This window comes from Lichenostomus cassidix, unplaced genomic scaffold, assembly GCF_008360975.1.
Source record: "Lichenostomus cassidix isolate B80296 unplaced genomic scaffold, HeHo_3.0 HiC_scaffold_835, whole genome shotgun sequence".
Classification (NCBI taxonomy): domain Eukaryota; kingdom Metazoa; phylum Chordata; class Aves; order Passeriformes; family Meliphagidae; genus Lichenostomus; species Lichenostomus cassidix.
In genome coordinates this window covers 15,640-38,097 of record NW_028147626.1, presented here as the reverse complement: position 1 = coordinate 38,097, position 22,458 = coordinate 15,640, and the positions used below count along the sequence as shown (strand labels likewise).

At 54.4% G+C, this 22,458-nt stretch overlaps 1 protein-coding gene across 1 annotated transcript; it reads left to right on the top strand.

The window, feature by feature from the left end:
* The first annotated feature begins 8,789 nt into the window (after window positions 1–8,789).
* LOC146421789 (protransforming growth factor alpha-like) lies at window positions 8,790–22,023 on the top strand. The gene is made up of 6 exons (XM_085047069.1): window positions 8,790–8,905; window positions 13,313–13,366; window positions 17,896–18,010; window positions 19,655–19,804; window positions 20,527–20,639; window positions 21,481–22,023. The coding sequence occupies exons 1-6, from the start codon at window positions 8,875–8,877 to the stop codon at window positions 21,486–21,488; spliced, it is 471 nt and encodes a 156-aa protein (XP_084903195.1). The 5' UTR covers window positions 8,790–8,874; the 3' UTR covers window positions 21,489–22,023.
* The last annotated feature ends 435 nt before the right edge of the window (window positions 22,024–22,458 follow it).

Sequence of the window (22,458 nt, the reverse complement as noted above, 5' to 3'; positions counted from 1 at the left end):
TCTGGGACTGCTGCTCCCCAAAAAATCACCCCAAAACCCTCCTGCCCACCGCAAAGCCACAGAGTGACCCCAAGGAGGAGGAGGAGGAGAACTGGGATGTGGATTTGGGGTCCCACTAGAGAGCCCTGGAGGAATCCCGAGGAGAAGGAGAACCAGAGTGAGGATTTGGAGTCCCATCATAAAAATCCTACAAGGATCCTAAGAGGAGCAGAACCAGAGCATGGATTTGGGGTTCCACCACCAAGCCCTGGAGGAGGAGGAGAATTAGGGTGTGGATTTGGGGTCCCAGCACAAAGCCCTGGAAGGATCCTGAAGACAAGGAGAACCAGAGTGAGGATTTGGGGTCCCAGCACAAATCCCCCAGAAGGATCCTGAGAAAGAGAAGAACTAGGGTGTGGATTTGGGGTCCCACCAGGAAAACCCTGGAGGAGGAGGAGAATTGGGGTGTGGATTGGGGTCCCACCAGAAAGCCCTGGAGGAATCCTGAGGAGAAGGAGGAGAACCACAGCATGGATTTAGGGTTCCACCACAACGCCCTGGAGGAGGAGGAGAATTAGGGTGTGGACTTGGGGTCCCACCACAAAGCCACAGAAGGATCCCAAATAGAAGGAGAACTGGGGTGAGGATTTGGAGTCCCATGACAAATCCCCTGGAAGGATCCTGAGGAAGGATGAGAACCAGAGCATGGACTTTGGGATCCCACCAGAAAGCCCTGGAAGGATCCTGAGGAGAAGCAGGAGGACCAGAGCACGGATTTGGGGTCCCACCACAAAAGCCCTGGAGGGATCCTGAGGAGAAGAACAAGAACTGGAATGCAGATTTGGGGTCCCAGCAGAAAGCCCTGGAAGGATCCTAAGAAAGAGGATGAGAACCAGAGCATGGATTTAGGGTCCCACCACAAAACCCTGGAGGAGGAGGAAAATTAGGGTGAGGATTTGAGGTCCCAGGACAAACCCCTGAAGGGATCCCAAGGGAGAGGAGGAGAACCAGGGCATGGATTTGGGGTTCCACCACAAAGCCCTGGAGGAGGAGGAGAACCAGAACACAAATTTGGGGTCTCACCACAAAGCCCTGGAGGGATCCCGAGGAGAAGGAGGACAACAGGACGGTGGATTTGGGGTTTCTGAGGGCACAGCCAGACGTGCAGCCACCCCAGTGCTCTCCAGGCTGCGGTCAGCGCGGCTCAATGCTCCCAGTGTCCTTGGCACGGCCGGACACGGCTTTTGGTGACCACGGAGAGCTGGGAAACCCCAAAAACCAACCCCAAAAACAAACCAACCCCAAAAACAAACCCCAAAAACAAACAAACCCCAACAACAAACCCCAAAAACACCTGGACAGGTCACCTCCAGAGCGGGATCGACCCCAATCCCACATTCCCGGCTGGAATTCCAGGGACATTCCAGGCTTTGCTTATCCCGCTCTCCGCCGCCGCCGGAATGGGATAAAAACATAAATAAAATAATGTGGTGCTAAGTGACCCAATATTGACATTTTTCACCAGCGCAGAGCCAACAAAGCCCTCGTCAGCGGTCAGACGGCTCCAAAATCCTTTATTTATGGAGGTTTTCGGGGAAAAAAAATGGACATAAACAGAAAAGGGGGAGAGGGGAAGGGAGAAAACCCCCGAGGAGTTGTTTGGGAAAGGAAGAAAGAAAAAAAAAATGGAAAAAAACCGGAATAAAATGGACATTCATGGGGAAAATCCCGGCTATGAAAGGGCTCTTTAAGGAGGCGGAAAAACAGGAGAGAGGAGATAAAGCCAGGAAAAAAATCCCAATAAAGCCCCAGTTTTAGTGGGATTGGGGAGATGTGAGAAGTGCTGTCTGTCCCAAAACGGCTCCAGGGTGGGTGGGAACCCCAAAAATTTGGGATGGGGGAGATGTGAGAGGTGCTGCCTGTCCCAAAATGGCTCCAGGGTGGAGACCCCCAAATTTCAGGATGGGAGGGACATTGGAAGTGTTGCTTGTCCCATAATAGTTCCAGGATGGATCAGACCCCAAAATTTGGGATGAGAAGGACGTTGGAAATGCTGCTTATCCTATAACAGTTCCAGGGTGGGTCCAAAAATTTGGGATGGGAGAGAAAATGGGGTGGGTCAGACCCCAAAATTTGGGAAGGAGGAGAAATCAGAGAGACTGCCCTGCCAGGATGGGTCAGACCCCAAAATTTGGGATGAGATGCCAGAGGTGCTGCCCTTCCAGGATGGGTTTTACCCCCAAAATTTGGGGTGGGGGAGATGGCGGAGGTGCTGCCTGTCCCAAAACAGCTCCAGGGTGGGTCAGACCCCAAAATTTGGGATCGGAGGGACAATGGGGTGGGTCAGACCCCAAAATTTGGGAAGGAGGAGGAATCAGAGCTGCTGCCCTGCCAGGACAGGTCAGACCCCCAAAATTTGGGGTGGGAGGAAGAGTGGGGTGGGCCAGACCTCCAAAATTTGGGACAGAGGAGAAGTCAGAGCTGCTGCCCTGCCAGGTTGGGTCAGACCCCCAAAATTTGGGATGGGAGGGACCATGGGATGGATCACACCCCAAAATTTGGGATAAGGGAGATACCAGAGGTGTTGCCCTTCCAGGATGGATCAGACCCCAAATTCTGGGGGACCGACCCATCCTGGAGCTATTACTGGACAAGCAACATTTCCAAAATCCTTCTCATCCCAAATTTTGGGGGTCTGACCCAACCTGGCAGGGCAGCACCTCTGATTTCTCCTCTGTCCCAAATTTTGGGGGTCTGACCCAACCTGGCAGGGCAGCACCTCTGATTTCTCCTCTGTCCCAAATTTTGGAGGTCTGATCAGACCCCCAAAATTTGGGATGAGAAGGATTTTGGAAATGTTGCTTGTCCAGTAATAGCTCCAGGATGGGTCGGTCCCCCAGAATTTGGGATGGGAGGGACCATGGGATGGATCAGACCCCAAAATCTGGGAGAAGGGAGATACCAGAGGTGCTGCCCTTCCAGGATAGATCAGACCCCAAAATTTGGGATGGGATGGGATGGGATGGGATGGGATGGGATGGGATGGGATGGGATGGACATTAGAAGTGCTACTTGTCCCATAACAGCTCTAGGGTGGTCAGACCCCCAAAATTTGGGATGGGAGAGATACCAGAGGTGCTGCCTGTCCCAAAACGGCTCCAGGGTGGGTCAGACCCCCAAAATTTGGGATAGGAGGGACAATGGAATGGATCAGACCCCCAAAATTCAGGATGAGGTAGATACCAGAGGTGCTGCCCTTCCAGGATGGATCAGACCCCAAAATTCGGGATGGGAGGGACAATGGGGTGGATCAGTTCCCCAAAATTTGGGATGAGGGAGATGCCGGAGGTTTTGCCTGTCCCAAAACGGCTCCTGGGTGGGTCAGACCTCAAAATTTGGGAAGGAGGATAAATCAGAGCTGCTGCCCTTCCAGGGTGGGTCAGACCCCAAAATTCGGGATGGGAGGGACAATGGGGTGGCTCAGAACCCCAAAATCTGGGATGGGAGAAATGACTGGTGCCTGTCTGGTGATGACTCCAGGATGGATCAGACCCCAAAATTTGGGATGAGGGAGATGCCAGAGGTTCTGCCTGTCCCAAAACGGCTCCTGGGTGGGTCAGACCCCCAAAATTTGGGATGGGAGGTACAATGGGGTGGCTCAGAACCCCAAAATCTGGGATGGGAGGTACAATGGGGTGGCTCAGAACCCCAAAACCCGGGCTGGGCCAGCAGTAAGGGGATCACCCCATTCCCATTCCCGACCCTGGGAATATGGGATTCATCCCCATTAGGAAAACAACCCCGGGGCGCCGCGTCCCCCTGCCGCCACCCCACTGCTTCCCGAGCTCCGGGAGCAGCCGCAGCCATCCCGGTGACAATTTTGGGATTGTGCGAGCGCCGGGCACAGCCCGAGCCGTGTTTTCCCTCATTTTCACCTTCCCGATCCAAGGAAAACAGCGGGATTTCCTGCCGGGCACACAGCGCCCTTGTTCGCCGAGAAACGAGCCGATTTGGGGGATTTTTTTCGGGTTTTTTGATTTTTTTTTCCCTGTCGCCACGTCGGAATATCTGGGATTGAAGTGGTGGGAGAGGGAAAAGGATGGGAATTTGGTCTGTTCTGGGGGTTGGGGTTGTGTCTGTGGGGCGCAGAGGGTGTTTGGTTCCCTAAATCCCAAAAATCCCATATTCTGGGGGGGTTTCCCATTGAGTGGGGTCTGGATAAATCCCCAAATCCCATATTTCGAATGGATTTTCCTGTTGAGTTGGGTTTGTCTGGATAAATCCCCAAATCCCATATTTTGGGGTTTCCACTGTATGGGGTCTGGATAAATCCCCAAATCCCATATTTTGGGTTTTCTCATTCAGTCAGGTCCGGATAAACCTCCAAATCCCACATTTTGGGTTTTCCCACTCAGTGGGGTCTGGATAAGTCCCTAAATCCCATATTTCAGGTGGATTTTCCTGTTGAGTGGGGTTTGTCTGGATAAATCCCTAAATCCTATATTTTGGGTGGATTTTCCCCCAGAATGGGGTCTGGATAACCCCTAAATCCTGAGTTTTGGGTGGGTTTTCCCATTGAATGGGATCTGGATAAATCCCAAAATCCCATATTTTGGGTTTTCCATTGAGTGGGGTCTGCAGGGATAAATCCCCAAATCCCATATTTTCCGTGGGATTTCCCATAGAATGGGGTCTGTCTGGATGAATCCCTAAATCTCATCTTTTGGGTTTTCCACTAACTGGAATCTGGATAAATCCCAAAATCTCATATTTTGGGTTTTCCCATGCAGTCAGGTCTGGATAATCCCTAAATCCCATATTTTGGTTTTTCCATTGAGTGGGGTCCAAATAAATCCCTAAATCCCTAGATCCCATATTTTGGTTTTTCCATTGAGTGGGGTCCAAATAAATCCCTAAATCCCATATTTCACTTGGGATTTCCCATTGAGTGGTGTCTGCCTGGATAAATCCCTAAATCCCATGTTTTGGGTTTTCCCATTCAGTCAGGTCTGGAAAAATCCCTAAATCCCGTATTTTGGGATTTCCTATTGAGTGAGGTCTGGATAAATCCCCAAATCCCATATTTTGGGTGAGATTTCCCATCAACTGGGGAAAACCCACCCAACATATGGGATTTGGGGATTTATCCAGGCTGGAAATCCCAAAGGAGCAGAGGGGAGGAAATGGGGGATGAAGGAGAAGAGGTTTCCTCCCCTTTTTCAGGGATTTGCCCTAAATCGACAGATTTATCCCGGATTTTCCCCAAGAATGACCTTTTAATCCCAAACCCGCCACCAACCATGGTTTGGGATTAAACCAGAGCAATCCCAAAAGGAAAACCCGCAGGCTGCCTGGGCAGGACAATTAAACAACCCCAAATTAATTACTATTAATTGTTATAATCCCAAAACAACGCCTCGGTTTGGGGTTGTGGTTTTGTAACTCGGGAAAAGGGAACTGGAAATCCCAAATTCCCGGATCGGCACTCGGAGAGGGCTGGAGATGTTCTTGGGGTCGGGAATGGTTTTTGGGGTCAGGAATGCCAGTGGGAGTCAGAAATGTTTTTTGGGGTCAGGAATGCCAGTGTGGGGTTGGGAATGTTTTTTGGGGTTGGCAATGTTGGTAGGGGGATATGGGATGGGACACAGGAGGGCACATGGGAATTTAGGGTCAGGAAGGTTTTTTGGGGTCGGGAATGTTGGTAGGGGGATATGGGATGGGACACAGGAGGGGACATGGGAATTTAGGGTCAGGAAGGTTTTTTGGGGTCGGGAAGGTTTTTGGGGTCAGAAATACCAGTGGGGGATATTGGGAATCCTGGCTGCGCCAAGCAGGAAAATCCTCTTTTTTCCATCATTCCCACATTCCAGGTGTGGAATATCGAGGAATTCTGATGAATTTTGGGATCAGCCCCAAATCACCATTCCCATTCCAACGATCCCAATGCTGATTCCCACCCGGGCAGAAAACCTTTATTTACAAATAAATATCCCGGGAATAGGGAAAAGAGGGAAAACCCCAAATACCCCGATGGTCCAGCGGGATTTTGGGATGTTTGGGTTTTAGGGTCACATTCCGATGCTTTTTGGGATATTCAGGATGAGCCCCACGGGGTGGGAATTCTGTGGGATCTCCAAAGGAACAGGGAATTCTGTGGGATGTCCAAAGGAATGGGGAAACCAGGATTTGCAGACTCTAGGACCACCTGTGGTCCAGTGGGATTTTGGGATGGTCACACCAGGGGGATGTTCGGGTTTTGGGGTCACATTTTGGGATGTTTGGGATGAGCCCTGTGGGGTGGGAATGCTGTGGGATCTCCAAAGAAATGGGGAAACAGGAATTTCCAGCCCCCTGGGCCACCCGAGGTCCGGCGGGATTTTGGGATGTTCGGGTTTTAGGGTCACATTCCAATGCTTTTTGGGATACTTGGGATGAGCCCTGTAGGGTGGGAATTCTGTAGGATCTCTGAAGGAATGGGGAGACCAGGATTTGCAGATCCTAGGACTACCTGTGGTCCAGTGGGATTTTGGGATGGTCACAGCACTGGGATGTTTGGGTTTTGGGGTCACATTCTGATGCATTTTGGGGTGTTTGGGATGAGCCCCGTGGGGTGGGAATGCTGTGGGATCTCTGCGGGAACAGGGAATTCTGTGGGATCCCCGAAGGAATGGGGAAACCGGAATTTCCAGCCCCCTGGGCCACCCGCGGTGGGATCTGATTTGGGATTCTCAGGCTCCGCAGCGACATTCCTACAGACTGCGGGGTGTCGGGGATTTGGGATCGGCAGCTGGGAAAGCTCTTCAAAGGGGAGCTTTCAAGTGCCGAGGGGAGATCCTATCAGCTGGGAACATCCCGGGAACATCCTGGGAACATCCCGGGAACGGGGAGGGCTGGCAGGGCTGGCCCTGCTCACCCTGCGGGGCTGGGAGCTGATCCCATGGGATATGGGGTGTGGGGTGTGGGGTGGGAACACAGGATGGGATATGGGATGGGATATGGGATATGGGATATTATATGGGATAGAATATGGGGTGTGGGATATGTGATATGGGGTATGGGGTATGAGATATGGGGTATGGGATGGGATGTGGGATGTGGGATATGTGATATGGGATATGGGATGGGATATGGGATATGGGATATGGGATATGGGATGTGATAGGGGATGGGATAGGGTATATGGGATAGGGGACATGGGATGGGACACAGGATAGGATATGGGGTGTGGGGTATGAGATATGGGGTGTGGGATGGGATAGGATATGGGATGGGATGTGGGACGTGGGGTATGTGATATGGGATGGGGTATGGGGTATGGGGTATGGGATAGAGGACATGGGGTATGGGATGGGACACAGGATGGAATATGGGATAGGATATGGGATATGGAGTATATGGGGTATGGGATATGGGATATGGGATTGGATAAGGGACACGGGATGGGACACAGGAGGAGATACAGAAGGAGATATGGGATGGGAACATGGGAGGGAACACCGGAACCCCACAGATTTCAGGATGACCAATGCTGAGATCAGCAGGGTGACAACCCCACAGATTTCGGGATGACCAAGGCTGAGATCAGCAGGGTGACAACCCCACAGATTTCGGGATGACCAAGGGGTGGTGGCCCTGCAGATTTCGGGATGACCAAGGCTGGGATCAGCAGGGTGAGGGTGACACAGGATGTGCTGGCAGGGGTTTGGCAATCCTGGACTCCGGGGGGGGCAGGGAGGGACATTGGGGTGTCCTGGTCCCTCCTGCCCCCCGCCATGGGGGGACACACTCGGGGGTCACACTGGGGCCAGGTGGTCCTCGTGTGGGGGACACAGGGTGACCCCAGCCCCAAATCCGGGGGGACACAGGGTGACCCCAGCCCCAAATCGGGGGGACACAGGGTGACCCCAGCCCCAAATCAGGGGGACACAAGGTGACCCCAGCCCCAAATCAGGGGGACACAGGGTGACCCCAGCCCCAAATCAGGGGGACACACCCAGGGCTGGGGTGACAGCGGGAGAGGGGCAGTGACTGCACACCATGGGGGTCCCTCGGTGGCAGGGATGGTCGTAGGTAGGGCAGATTTAGGGGTCCCAGGGGGTCCAGGGGGACTTGAGAATCACGGGGGAAAGCCCAGGGGGTCCTGGGGGGCTTGGTGGGGGTCTGTGGGTGGACAGGGGGGTTGGGGGGTTTGGAGTACCCCAGGGGGGTCTGGGGGGTATCTGGGGGGTTCAGGGCTTTGGGGCTGGGGGTGTTCGGAGGATCTCGAGGGGTTCGGGTGGTCCCGGGGGGTCTCGTGGGGATCGCGGGGTGTCCCGTGGAGCAGAGCCCGGGTGGTCCCGGGGGTGTCCGGATGGTCCCGGAGTGGTCCCGTGGGGATCCCGGGAGGGTCCCACGAGCGGGGGTGTCACGGGTGATCTAACGGGTGTCCCGGGGGTGTGTCACGAGTGGGGGTGTCCCGAGTGGTCCCGGGGGTGTCCCACTGGGGTTTTCCCGGGTGGATGCGGGCCGGTCCCGGGTTGTTTCTCGGGTGGGTCCGGCAGGTCCTGGGGGTGTCCGGGGGTGTCCCACTCAGGGTGTCCGGGGGTGTCCCACTCAGGGTGTCCGGGGGTGTCCCACTCAGGGTGTCCGGGGGTGTCCGGCCGGTGCCGGGGGGTGTCCCGGGTGGGTCCGGCCATACCGGGCTGTTTCCCGGGTGGGTCCGGCCGCTGCCGGCGCTCCCGGGGGGTGTCCGGGGGTGGTCCGGCGGTGTCACCTCCCGCGCTGTCCCCGCCCCGGGCCGGCCGGTGCCGCCCATTTCCGCCGGGCGGAGCCGCCCCTGGCCCCGCAGCGGCCCCGCCGCCCAGCGCCCGCCCGGCCCGGCCCGCCCGGCCCCGCTCGCTCCGGTGCAGCCCCGCCATGGCGGGCGGCCCGGCCGCGCTCGCCCTCGGTACGTGCGGGGCGCGGGGGGCTCGGCCGGGGGGGCTGCGCGCCCCGAACCCCCGACAGACCCTGCTGGGGAGGGGGAACACCCCGAGCCGCGCAGTCCCGAGGGGTTGGGGGGCTCTGGGGGCGCTCGGGTCCGTGAATCGCGGGAAAGCGGCGGAAACCCTATAAAAACCCTATAAGAAAACCCCATAAAAAACCCCATAAAATCCCCCGCGCGGGCGCTCGCGAAGTTCGCTGCCGGTGGGAAAAGGCGCCGCGACGCGTGAGTACGGCCGCGCTCGGACGCTTAATTAGGGCGGCTAATTAGGGCTGGGGGCTAATTGGAGCTGCGGACGGGGGTGGTTTGGTTTGCGGGGGAAGGGGAAGCGGAGGCGCTCCGGGTTTGGAATGGGATCAGAGGGAATGGGATCGGGATGGAATGGGATGGGATGGGATGGGATGGGATGGGATGGGATGGGATGGGATGGGATGGGATGGGATAGGATGGGATCGGGATGGAATGGGATCGGGACGGGATGAGATGGGACAGAATGGGATCGCGATGGAATGGGATCGGGATGGGATGGGATGGGAGCGGACCGGGACCGGGGATGCTCCCGCTGCAGGATCCCGGTGAGGATGGCCGCAGCTCGGCTGGCTCTGTCCCGCTGTCCCCGCGGTGTCACCCGCCGCTCGGGGTGGCTCTGTCCCGCTGTCCCCGCGGTGTCACCCGCCGCTCGGGGTGGCTCTGTCCCGCTGGGAAAGCGGCGCTTTGGGATCGGCAGAGCTTTAGGGCTCGGCTCCGCTCCAGCTGTGGCTCCGCGGTGTGTCCCGGTCCCGTTCCGGGGTCCCTCGGGGGATCCGGATGTCTCTTGCTAACCCTAATCCTCATCCCCGATCCCGTTTTCCACCCCATCCCTCGGAATGTCCCCAACCCCGATCCCCCCGCCCCAAAAACGATCCAAACCCGAGGGTGTGGATTGTCCGGGAGGTGTCCGGTGTGCCTTGGGGTGGGAAGTGGGATCGGGGGAGGAGGGCTGGGATTTCCATCCGATCCCGGAGGGGAGGTGGGAAGAGGAACCTGGAGCCCCCGAGGGACCCAAAAACTTGGAGCCGGGGGGAACAGACCGCAAAAATTTGGAGCAAACCCCAAAAACTTGGAAACAAACCCCAAAAACTTGGAGACAAACCCCAAAAAGTTGGAGCTGGGGGGGAACAAACCCCAAAACCTTGGAAAGAAACCCCTGCTTGGAAACAAACCCCAAAAAGTTGGAGCCAGGGGGAATAAACTCCTGCTTGGAACAAATCCCAAAAACATGGAAATGAACCCCAAAAACTTGGAGCAGGGAACAAACCCCTGCCTGGAACAAACCCCAAAAAGTTGGAAACAAACCCCAAAAAGATGGAGCTGGGGAGGAACAAACTCCAAAAACTTGGAAAGAAACTCCTGCTTGGAAACAAACCCCAAAAAGTTGGAAACAACCCCCAAAAACTTGGAGCCAGGAACAAACCCCTGCTTGGAAGAAACCCCAAAAACTTGGAGCCACAAACAAACTCCAAAAACTTGGAAACAAACCCCAAAAACTTCGAATAAACCCCAAAAACTTGGAGCCAGAGGGAACAAACCCCAGAAATTTGGAGCAAACCCCAAAAACTTGGAGCAGGGAGGAACTAACCCCTGCTCTGAACAAACCCCAAAAACCTGGAGCCACAAACAAACCCTGCTTGGGACAAACCCCAAAAACTTGGAAGCGAACCCCAAAATCTTGGATTCAGAGGGAACAAACTCCAAAAACTTGGAGCTGGGAGGAACAAACCCCTGCTTGGAAACAAACCCCAAAAACTTGGAAACAAACCCCAAAAAGTTGGAGCTGGAGGGAACAAACCCCAAAAACTTGGAGCCGGGGGATCAAACCCCAAAAACTTGGGGCCAGGAGGAACAAACCCCAAAACCATGGAGCCACCACCCCATCCCACCCCACAGGGATGAGCTGTTTCCCAAAACAAAAACCCCAGAGTGGAGGTGCAGTCAGCACGAGTTGGGCTGGAGGAGGAAACCCAAAAAAACCTGGGAAAAGCTGGGATGAGATGGAATTCCGGATTAAATATCCACAGGAGGGAAATCCCTGAGGAAACCAGAGAAGCTGTGGTGGGTCCCTGGAGCTCTGGTGGATCCATGAACAATTCCTGAAGCTGTGGTAGAGCCATGGAGGATCTCTGGATTCTTGGACAATCCCTGGAATCATGGTGGATCCCTGGTGGATCCCTGGAGGAGCTGTGGTGGATCCATGGTGGATCCATGGTGGATCCATGGTGGATCCCTGGAGGAGCTGTGGTGGATCCATGGTGGATCCATGGTGGATCCATGGTGGATTCCTGGAGCCATGGTTGATCATTGGAGGATCATTGGAGGATCTCTGGAGCTCTGGATCTCTCCATCTCTGGAGCCATGGTGAAAGCATGGAGCTGTGGTGGATCCCTGGAAGGTCCCTGGAGCCATGGTGGATCCGTGGAGCTGTGGTGGAGCCATGGAGCCGTGGTGGAGCTGTGGTGGAGCCATGGAGCTCTGGGGGATCTCTGGAGGATCCCTGGAGCTGTGGTGGATCCCTGAAAGGTCCCTGGGTCCATGGTGGATCTGTGGAGCTGTGGTGGAGCCACGGTGAAGGCATGGAGCTGTGGTGGATCCCTGAAGGGTCCCTGGAGCTGTGGTGGATTCCTGGAGTATCCCTGGAGCCACGTGGATCCCTGGAGGATCCCTGGAGCTGTGGTGGATCCCTGGAGGATCTCTGGAGCTGTGGTGAAGCCATAGCACTGTGGTGGAGCCGTGGTTAATCCCTGGAGGATCCCTGGTGGATCCTTGGAGTTCTGGTGGATCCCTGGAGCTGTGGTTGATCCCTGGAGCCATGGGGGATCCCTGGAGCTGTGAGGGCTTCCTGGAGGAGCTGTGGTGGATCCCTGGAGGATCCAGCAGATCCCTGATCAGCAGCTCCAGCAGATCCCTGAAGCTCCAGAGGATCCCTGAATCTCCACAGGATTCCTGAATTGTCAGAGGATCCCAGAATCTCCACAGGATCCCTGAAGCTCCAGCAGATCCCTGTATCTCCAGAGGATCCCTGAAGCTCTAGAGGATCCCTGTATCTCCAGAGGATCCCTGAAGCTCTAGAGGATCCCTGTATCTCCAGAGGATCCTTGAAGCTCCAGAAGATCGCAGAATCTCCACAGGATCCCTGAATCTCCAGAGGATCCCTGAGTCTCCAGAGGATCCCAGAATCTCCAGCAGATCTCAGAATCTCCAGCAGATCTCAGAATCTCCCGCAGATCCCAGAATCTCCACAGGATCCCTGAATCTCCACAGGATCCCTGAATCTCCACAGGATCCCAGAATCTCCAGCAGATCCCCAAAGCTCCGTTTCTCCCAGAATCTCCAGGATTTGCAGGCTGTGCATCCCCAGCCTCCCTCCCTCCCTCCCTCCCTCTGCTCTTCTGCGCCGATCAATTAATCCATGTGGGAATTGGGTCAAATCCCGGGAAAAGGAGCTGCTGGCTCCGTGCCCTGGGATGGTCACTCCGTGTCCCCTCAGACGGGTGGTCATTCCCGCCAGGACCCCCAGCTGGCCATCACTCTGCCCAGGGTGGGATTTGAGGGGGAAAACCCTAAAAAGGGGAGGTTTTGTGGGGTTATTCCTGCAGCAGAGTCTGGGATCTTTAGTATTTTATATTAAAAAATGAATAATTTTTATTGGGATAAAATTCTCCCTTGGGATGGAGGTGTCGGGGTTTTTTGCCAAAGAGGATTTCAGCAGCGATTCCCACCCAAATTCCTGTGTTTTCTGTAAAAAGTTGAGTACTTTGGGTAACCCCAATTCCTGCATTTTCCCCAAAAAGCTCAGAGTGATTTTTTTCAACCGCAATTCCCGCATTTTGCATAAAAATCTGAGTGCTTTGGGTAACCCCAATTCCCACATTTTCCTTAAAAAGCTGAATACTTTGGATAACCCCAATTCCTGCGTTTTCCTTTAAAAGTTTGGAGTGATTTGGGTTACCCAAATTCCTGCGTTTTCCCTAAAAATCTCAGAGTGGTTTTGTTAACCCAAATTCTCCCATTTTCCATAAAATTCTGAGTGCTTTGGGTAACCCAATTCCCACATTTTCCTCAAAAAGCTCACAGTGCTTTGGGAAACCCCAAATTCCCGCATTTTCCGTAGAAATCTGAGTGGTTTTGTTAACCCAAATTCCCACGTTTTCCCTAAACTCAGAGTGGTTCTGTTAACCCAAATTCCTGCGTTTTCCATAAAAATTCTGAGTGCTTTGGGTAAACCCAAATTCCCGCGTTTTCCATGAAAATCTCAGAGTGGTTTTGGTTTACCCCAAATGCCCCCGAGGTGTTTGGGGTCGGGCTCTGACCCCATGTCCCTCCCTGTCCCCGCAGGTGTCCTGCTGGCCGCGTGCCACGCGCTGGACAACACCACGGCGGCTCGGAACGGTGAGTGTCCCGCCGGGAATTCCGGGATGGGATGGATGTCTCTATGGGATAACGGGGATCCTGGGTGGGATCCTGACCCCTGATCCTAAATGGAAAAACAGGAATGGGTTTTGATTCCAAAAAGAAAGGGTTTTATGGCCCTAAAAGAAAAGGTTTTCGGCCCCAAAAGAAAGGGTTTTCTGGGCCCAGAATAAAGGGTTTTCTGGCCCTAAAAGAAAGGGGGTTTTGGCCCTGAAAGGGTTTTTGGCCCTAAAAGAAAGGGTTTTCTGGGCCCAACATAAAGGGTTTTCAGCCCAAAAAGAAGGCGTTTCCAGCTTGAAAAGAAAGGATTTTCAGCCCCAAAAGGAGATTTTCCAGCCCCAAAAGGAAAGTGTCTCCAGCCCCACAAGGAAAGGGTTTCCAGCCCCAAAATAAAAGGGTTTCCAGCCCCAAAAGGAAAGTGTCTCCAGCCCCACAAGGAAAGAGTTTCCAGCCCCAAAATAAAAGGGTTTCCAGCCCCCAAGGAGGTTCCCCATCCCTGCTGCCCTGCCCAGCTCCGAGCCGCAGCACAGCCCAGGGCTGCCCCAGCCCATTGTGCCTCCGTGAATGAGCCATTGATGGAGCGACCCTGCCGGGGTCAGGCGCCTCCGAGTGGATTGGGATCGGGGAATTGTGATCCTGCCGGGGTCAGGCAGCTCAGAGTGTCCCTGCACCGGGATTGGGATTGGGATTGGGGAATTGTGATCCTGCCGGGGTCAGGCGCCTCCGAGTGTCCCTGCACCGGAATCGGGATTGGGATTGAGGGAATTTGGATCCTGCCGGGGTCAGCCACCTCTGATCACATTGGGATTGGGATTGGGGAATTGTGATCCTGCCGGGGACAGGTGCCTCCGAGTGTCCCTGTACCGGGATCGGGATTGGGATTGAGGGAATTCTGATCTGCCCGGTGTCAGGCTCCTCTGAGTGTCCCTGCACCGGGATTGGGATTGGGGAATTCGGATCCTGCTGGGGTCAGGCACCTCCGAGTGGATTGGGATCAGGATTGGGATTGGGGAATTGTGATCCTGCTGGAGTCAGGCACCTCCGAGTGGCCCTGCACCGGGATCGGGATCGGGCAGTTCGGATCCTGCCAAGGTCAGGCACCTTCGAGCAGATCACGATCAGGATCAGGATTAGGATTGGGATCAGGACAATCCTGACTTCTGCCGGGGTCAGGCACCTCCAAGCGGATCGGGATCGGGATCAGGATTGAGGGAATTCAGATCCTGCCAGAGTCAGGCACCTCGGAGTGTCCCTGCATCAGGATCGGGATCGGGATTGGGATTGGGATTGAGGGAATTGTGATCCTGCCAGAGTCAGGCACCTCAGAGTGTCCCTGCATCAGGATCGGGATTGGGATTGGGATTGGGATTGAGGGAATTCGGATCCTGCTGGGGTCAGGCACCTCAGAGTGTCCCTGCATCAGGATCGGGGCAATTCTGCACCCTAAAATGAGGTGCACAGACAATTCCCACTGCAGAGCCCCGTTCCTTTCCTTTTGGGGCTGGAAAACCCTCTCCTTGTGGGGCTGGAAACCCTTTCCTTTTGGGACAGGAAAATCTCCTTTTGGGGCCTGAAACCCTTTCTTTTGGGGGCCAAAAACCCTTTCCCTTTCGGACTGTGAGTCCTTTCCCTGTGGGGCTGGAAACCCTTTCCTTTTAGAGCTGGAAACCCTTTCCCTTTGGGGCTGGAAAAATCTCCTTTTGGGACTGGAAACCCTTTCCCTTTGGGGCTGGAAAAACTCCTTTTGGGACTGGAAAACGGGATAGCTCAATGGCACTGCTTGGGGACAAAGCCCTGTGGCATTCCTGTCACCCTGTGGCATTCCTGTCACCCCGAGGGTGCTGCCAGCTCCAGTTCCCATGGATTTGTGCCCAAACTCCCTTTTGGGACTGGAAAACCTCCTTTTGGGGCTTGGAAATCTCCCTTTGGGGGCTGGAAAAGCTCCTTTTTGGAGCTGGAAAACCTCCTTTTTGGGGCTTGGAAATCTCCCTTTTTGGGGCTGGGAAATCTCCCTTTTGGAGTTGGGAATTCTCCCTTTTTGGGGTCAGGAATTCTCCCTTTTTGGGGCTGGAAAAAACTCCTTTTGGGGCTGGGAAACGGGGTGGTTTTGCAGGAGGAGGAGGAGGAAGCTGCAATGTGGGCCACAGCTGTGAGCAGGGGCGGAACAGGAGCTGGGACAGCCCGGGATGCTCTGCGGGGACAAAGGGACAACATCTCATAGTCGGGATTTGAGGGGGAAAACCCTAAAAGGGGTGGTTTTGGGGGGATTTTCCAGCAGCGGAGTCTGGGCTCTCCTGGGATCAATCCAGGGTTTTCCTGGAGAGGATTTTGGCAGTGATTCCCACCCCAAATCCCAGCCTCTTCCCAGAGCTGGGGACATGGGGACACCAGGATTCCCTGATTTTAGGATTTCCCCTGATTTTAGGATTCCTCTGATTTTAGCATTCTGTGATTATAGCATTCGCTGCTTTTAGGATTCCATGATTTTAGCATTCCATGATTTCAGGATTCCCCTGATTTTAGGATTCCGTTATTTTAGCATTCCATAATTTCAGCATTCCCTGGTTTTAGGATTCCCTGATTTCAGCATTCCCTCATTTTAGCATTCCATAATTTTAGCATTCTGTGCTTTTAGGATTCCATTATTTTAGCATTCCCCTGATTTTAGCATTCTGTGATTTTAGCATTCCATAATTTCAGGATTCCCTGATTTCCACATTCCCTGATTTTTAGCATTCCCTGATTTGAGCATTCCGTGATTCTTGCATTCCATAATTTTAGCATTCTGTGATTTTAGGATTCCATTACTTTAGGATTCCCTGATTACAGCATTCCATGGTTTTTGCATTCCATAATCTTAGGATTCCCTGATTTCAGGATTCCACGATTTTAAGATCCCCTGGTTTTAGGATTCCATATTTTCACAATTCCCTGATTTTAGCATTCCATATTTTTAGCATTCCCTGATTTCAGCATCCCATGATTTTAGCATTCTGTGATTTTAGGATTCCATGATTTTTGCATTCCCAGCTTTTAGCATCCCCTGATTTCAGCATTCCATCATTTTAGGATCCCCTGATTTCAGGATTCTCTGATTTCAGCATTCCCTGGCTTTAGGATTCCCAGATTTCCTCATCCCCTTGTTTCAGGATTCCCTGTTTTCACCATTCCCAGTTGTCCAGATCCCTCTCCCAGCATTCCCACCCCCCTGGCTCCAATTTCCCCAAACCCACAGCGCAGGAACTCGAGGAGCCTTTGAAGCGCCGCAGTCGGATGTTCCCCATTCCCACCACATTCCCGGCTGAGGATATTCCCTTCCTGCATCCCATAACTCAAACCAGCCTGGGATTAATGGGAAACAGGGATTGAACCCTCTGCTCGTCCCTCCTAAGCGCTTTAGGAAATTCCTTTGGGATTATTTCAAGCAGGACCCGTTTGGGCTCCTCTGGGGGCTGCTGGGTCACGTCCTGCGCTGTGATCCCAAAATCAACCCTAAAGCAGAGCTGCTGCACCTGATTGGTGCCAAATTCCCCAAAAATGCCATTTTTTCCCCATTTTTTCCCCATTTTTTCCCCGTTTCTTCCCTGTCTTTTCCCCATCTTTTCCCCATTTTCCCCCTCTTTTCTCCATTTTTTCCCCATTTTTCCCCAGTTTTTTGCCAGTTTTCCCCCATTTTTCCCCTTTTATCTGTTTTTCCCTGGGTTTTTCTTCATTTTTTCCCATTTTCCCTAGTTTTCCCCCATCTTTTCTCTTTCCCCATTTTATCTCGTTTTTCCCCATTTTTTTCCCATTTTCCCCCATTTTTCCCTGTTTTCCCCCTGTCTTTTCCCTTTTTTTCCCCATTTTCCCCTTATTTTTCCCCTTTTTTTCCCATTTTTCCCCTTATTTTTCCTCTTTTTTCCCCGCTTTTCCCTGTTTTTTCCCCATTTTCCCCCTCTTTTTTCCCCTCTTTTTCCCCTGCTTTTTACCCGGTTTTTTCCCCCTTTTTTCTCCACTTTTTCCCCATTTTCCCCATTTCTTCCCTGTTTTTTCTCCTTTTTCCCCTTTTTTTCCCATTTTTCTTTTTCCCCATTTTTTCCCCTTTTTTCCCCATTTTTTCCCCATTTCTTCCCCATTTTTCTCACAGCTCCAGTGAGAATTGGAGGAGACTGTAGGAATTATCCCCATTCCTACAGTCAGTGGGGTGACCGCTGGGTCACATCCCACACCGTGACCCCAAAATAAACCCATCCAGCCCTAAAGCCACACCCGAATCAGTGGGAAATTCCCAAAAAATACCTTTTTTCCCCATTTTTCCCCGTTTTTTCCCAATTTCCCCCAGCTCCAGTGGCAGCAGCGGTGAGGTCACACTTCAGTGATTATCCCAATTCCCACAGCAGTGGGGTTGTCACTGGGTCACATCCCACACTGCAATCCCAAAATAAACCCTAAAGCAGAGCTGCCATACCTGAATTGGTGTCAAATTCCCCAAAAACACCATTTTTCCCCATTTTTCCCCATTTTCCCAGCTCCAGTGGCAGCAGCAGTGAGGTCTCACTTCAACGACTGTCCCGACTCGCACAGCCAGTTCTGTTTCCACGGCACTTGTCGCTTCCTGGTGCAGGAGGACAAACCTGCCTGCGTGTGAGTGTGGGGCTGCGGGCTTGGGCTGCTGGGAACCCCAAAATAATGGGGTTGGGCTGCTGGGAACCCCGAAATAACGGGGTTGGGGTGCTGGGAACCCTGAAATAACGGGGTTGGGGTGATGGGAACCCTGAAATAACGGGGTTGGGGTGCTGGGAACCCCAAAATAGCGGGGTTGGGGTGATGGGAACCCTGAAATAGCGGGGTTGGGGTGCTGGGAACCCCAAAATAACGGGGTTGGGGTGCTGGGAATCCCAAAACAATGGGGTTGGGGCTCCCCTGGGTCCTGGGATTGACTCCCATGCCCATCCTGTGTGTCCCTGGACTGGGGACAGAGTGATGTCCCTTCTGTGTGTCCTTCCTGAGTGTGTCCCTGGTCCTGGGATTGACTCCAATGTCCATCCCATGTGTCCCTGGACTGGGGACAGACTGATGTCCATCCCATGTGTCCTTCCCGGGCATGTCCCTGTTCCCAGGATTGACTCCAATGTCCATCCTGTGTGTCCCTGGACTGGGGACAGACTGATGTCCATCCTGTGTGTCCTTCCTGAACGTGATCTCGTTGTTGGGATTGACTCCAATGTCCATCCTGTGTGTCCTTCCCAAGTGTGTCCCTGGGCCCAGGCCTGGCTCCAGTGTCCATCCCATGTGTCCTTGCCAAGCATGTCCCTGTTCCTGGGATTGACTCCCATGTCCATCCCATGTGTCCCCATCCTGGGGTGACTCTGATGTCCATCCCGTGTGTCCTTCCTATGTCCCTGGTCCTGGGATCACTCCAGTGCCCATCCTGTGTGTCCTCCCCAAGCGTGGCCCTGTTCCTGGGCTGGACTCCAGTGTCCATCCCGTGTGTCCCCTCTCCAGATGTGTCCCTGTTCCTGGGCTGGACTCCAGTGTCCATCCCACATGTCCCCTCTCCAGATGTGTCCCTGTTCCCAGGCTGGACTCCGCTGTCCATCCCACGTGTCCCCTCTCCAGGCAGGTCCCAGGCCTGACTCCCATGTCCTTCCCATGAGTCCTTGTTCCCAGGGTGACTCCAAGTTCCCAGTGGGAACTGCCAAGTGTCCCTGTTCCCATGTGTCCTTGTCCTGAGGTGACTCTGCTGTCCCTGTCCCTAACCTGTGTGTCCTTAACTCGGGGTGACTCCCTGTCCCTCCCATTTGTCCCTGTTCCTGTGTGTCCCCATGCCAGGGTGACTCCCTGTCCCTATTCCTAACCTGTGTGTCCCTGTCCTGGGGTGACTCCACTGTCTCTGTCCCAGCTGACTCCCTGTCCCTGTTTCCGTGTGTCCCCATCCTGGGGTGACTCCCTGTCCCTGTGTGTCCCCATCCTGGGGTGACTCAATGTCCCTGCTGTGTGTCCCTGTCCCCATATATCTCTGCCCCATGGTGACCCCATGTCCCCAGGTGTCACTTGGGGTCACACTGAGCACGCTGACCTGCTCTGTGTCCCTGTCAGGTGTCACTCAGGGTACGTGGGGACACGCTGTGAGCACGCTGACCTGCTCTGTGTCCCTGTCAGGTGTCACTCAGGGTACATGAGGACACGCTGTGAGCACGCTGACCTGCTCTGTGTCCCTGTCAGGTGTCACTCAGGGTACGTGGGGACACGCTGTGAGCACGCTGACCTGCTCTGTGTCCCTGTCAGGTGTCACTCAGGGTACGTGGGGACACGCTGTGAGCACGCTGACCTGCTGGCCGTGGTGGCAGCCAACCAGAAGAAGCAGACGATCACAGCCCTGCTCGTGGTGGCAGTGGTGGCCTCGGCGCTGCTTGTCACCGTCTGCGTCCTGGTGCAGTGAGTGCTGGCCTGGGGACATCTCGGGGGACATCCCCTGACTCTGTCCCTGACCCTTGACTCTGGCCCTGACCCCAGCCCAGTCCCGTCCCTGACCTGTCCCTGTCCTGTCCCATTCCTGTCCCTGACGTGTCCCTGTCCCCACTCCATCCCTGACCTGTCCATGACCTCCTGTCCAGTCCCTGACTCTTCCCTGTCCTCATTCCCATCCCTGTCCCTGTCCTGTCCCATCCCTGTCCTGTCCCTGTCCCTGACCTGTCCCTGTCCCTGACGTGTCCCTGTCCCCACTCCATCCCTGAACTGTCCATGACCTGTCCTGACCTGTCCCTGACGTGTCCCTGTCCCCACTCCATCCCTGAACTGTCCCTGACGTGTCCCTGTCCCCACTCCATCCCTGAACTGTCCCTGCCCCGTCCCTGATCTGTCCCTGTCCCGTCCCTGATCTGTCCCGTCCCTGTCCCTGACCTGTCTCCGTCCCTGTCCCCATCCCCATCCCTGACATGTCCCTGTTCCCATTCCCATTCCATTCCCATCCCTGTCCCCGCTCCACCCCTGACCTGTCCCCATCCCTGTCCCTGAGCTCTCCCTGTCCCCATTCCCATCCCTGACCTGTCCCTGTCCCTGATCTCTCCCTGTCCCTGATCTCTCCCTGTCCCTGACCTGTCCCTGTCCCTGTCCCTGCCCTGTCCCTGTCCCTGACCTGTCCCTGTCCCTGTCCCCAGCTGCTGCCGCCTGCGCAGGCGCTGCCCGGGTTGGTGCCGAGAGCACGGAGGTGGCCAGGAGAAACCGGGGGGACTGCTCAAGGGGACAGCGTCCTGCTGCCACTCCGACACAGGTGAGGGACAGGGGACAGCTGGGGAGTGTCCTGCTGCCACTCCAACACAGGTGAGGGACAGGGGACAGCTGGGGTCACCTGGGGAATGTCCTGCTGCCACTCGGACACAGGTGAGGGACAGGGGACAGCTGGGGAGTGTCCTGCTGCCACTCTGACACAAGGGGACAGCTGGGAACACAGGGGACTGCTGGGGACAGCCGGGGGGTGACACATCCTGCTGCCACTCTTGACACAGGTGAGGGACAGGGGACACAGGGGACAGCTGGGGTGACACCTGGAGGGAATGTCCTGCTGCCCCTCCGACACAGGTGAGGGACATGGGGACAGCTGGGGACACAGGGGACAGCTAGGGTGACACCTGGAGGGAATGTCTTGCTGCCACTCTGACACAGGTGAGGGGCCATGGGGACACAGGGGACAGGTGGGGACACCTGAGGAATGTCCTGCCACTCTAACACAGGTGAGGGACAGTTGGGTCACCTGGGGACACAGGGGATGTCCTGCTGCCACTTCAACACAGGTGAGGGACAGGGGACACCTGGGGACACAGGGAACACCTGGGGACACAGGGAACACCTCCTGAGACAAGTGAGGGACACAGAAGTCACCTCAAGGGGGACAGGTGAGGGATGGGACACCTGCTGGGTGTCACCTCCTGCTGTCCCCTGCCAGCTGAGGGACAGGTGACACCTCCTGCTGTCACACTGTGACAGCTAAATGACACAGGGGACACCTGAGGGTGTCACCTGCCGCTGTCCCCTCCCAGCTGAGGCCCAGGTGACACCGCGGCAGGCCACAGCCACCACCCCGCGGTGTCACCTGTCCCCTTGCCATCCCACAGGTGTGTGACAGACCCAGGACTGGCCCTGCACCTCCCCTGCTCCGCCCCCCATCCTTTTTTGGGGTGATTTCCCCTTTTTCCTCGTTTTTCCAGCGCCAGGACGAGGCAGGAGCCAAACCTCGGATTTTCCCTTGGCTTTTGGGTTGTTTTCCCTGTTTTTTTCCCTCCTGGATATTCGGTTTTTAAACCCCACCAGGATTGGGGTTTATTTTTCTACAGAGGCACAAGCCCGGCTCATTTTGGGGACAAATCCCAGCTTTTTATTAATAATAAAATGAACATAAATCCTAGGAAACCTCCTCAGGCTGGAGCTCCAACCTCTGGCTCCAACCTTAATCCTCCCTCTTAACCAACCCAGAACTTTTCCCTCTGTTTTGGGGTTGTTTTTTGGGATTTTTTTGTTTTGTTTCAGTTTTTTTTTTTTTTAAGTCATGGTTACTCTCATGTCTTCTGTATATGTTGCACTGAAAGTTAATATTTAATGTTTTAATTTATTTCGTGTGGTTTAAATTAATTTTGATTCCTATAAATATGTTCTTGTGATTGCCTGGTCTCGTTTTTTGGGGGTTTTTGTTCTTCCCCTCCTAATAACCTGGATTAGAGTTATTTAAGTGATGTAAAAAACAACTTTTTTTTCTGTAAAACTTGCAGTTTGGGGCTTTTTTTGGGGGCATATTTGGGAAGGAGATGCTGGATCCCCTGGGATGAGCTCAGCCCCATTTTCCTGTATTTTCATCCCAAATTTTCAAGCCCTGATTCCCCAATTTCAGGCTCAGCCCCATTTTCCCATGATTTTATCCCAAATTTTCAAGCCCTGATGCACCACTAGGGGTTTTGGGGCAATTCCCATCAGGTTTGGGGTGGTTCCCAGAGGTTTTGGGGCAGTCTGAGGCAGTTTTGGGGCGATTCTCAGTAATTTTGGGGCAGTTCCCCAGAGTTTTGGGGCAGGTTTTGGAGCAGATTTTGGGACGGTTGCCG

What these genes read in the sequence shown, in the direction of transcription:
- LOC146421789 (XM_085047069.1), top strand. Translation starts at nt 8,875, where the DNA reads ATGGCGGGCGGCCCGGCCGCGCTCGCCCTCG. An exon ending in GAGGACAAACCTGCCTGCGT is followed by an intron (nt 18,011 to 19,654) that starts GTGAGTGTGGGG and finishes TGTCCCTGTCAG; the next exon opens with GTGTCACTCAGGGTACGTGG. An exon ending in ACCGTCTGCGTCCTGGTGCA is followed by an intron (nt 19,805 to 20,526) that starts GTGAGTGCTGGC and finishes CCCTGTCCCCAG; the next exon opens with CTGCTGCCGCCTGCGCAGGC.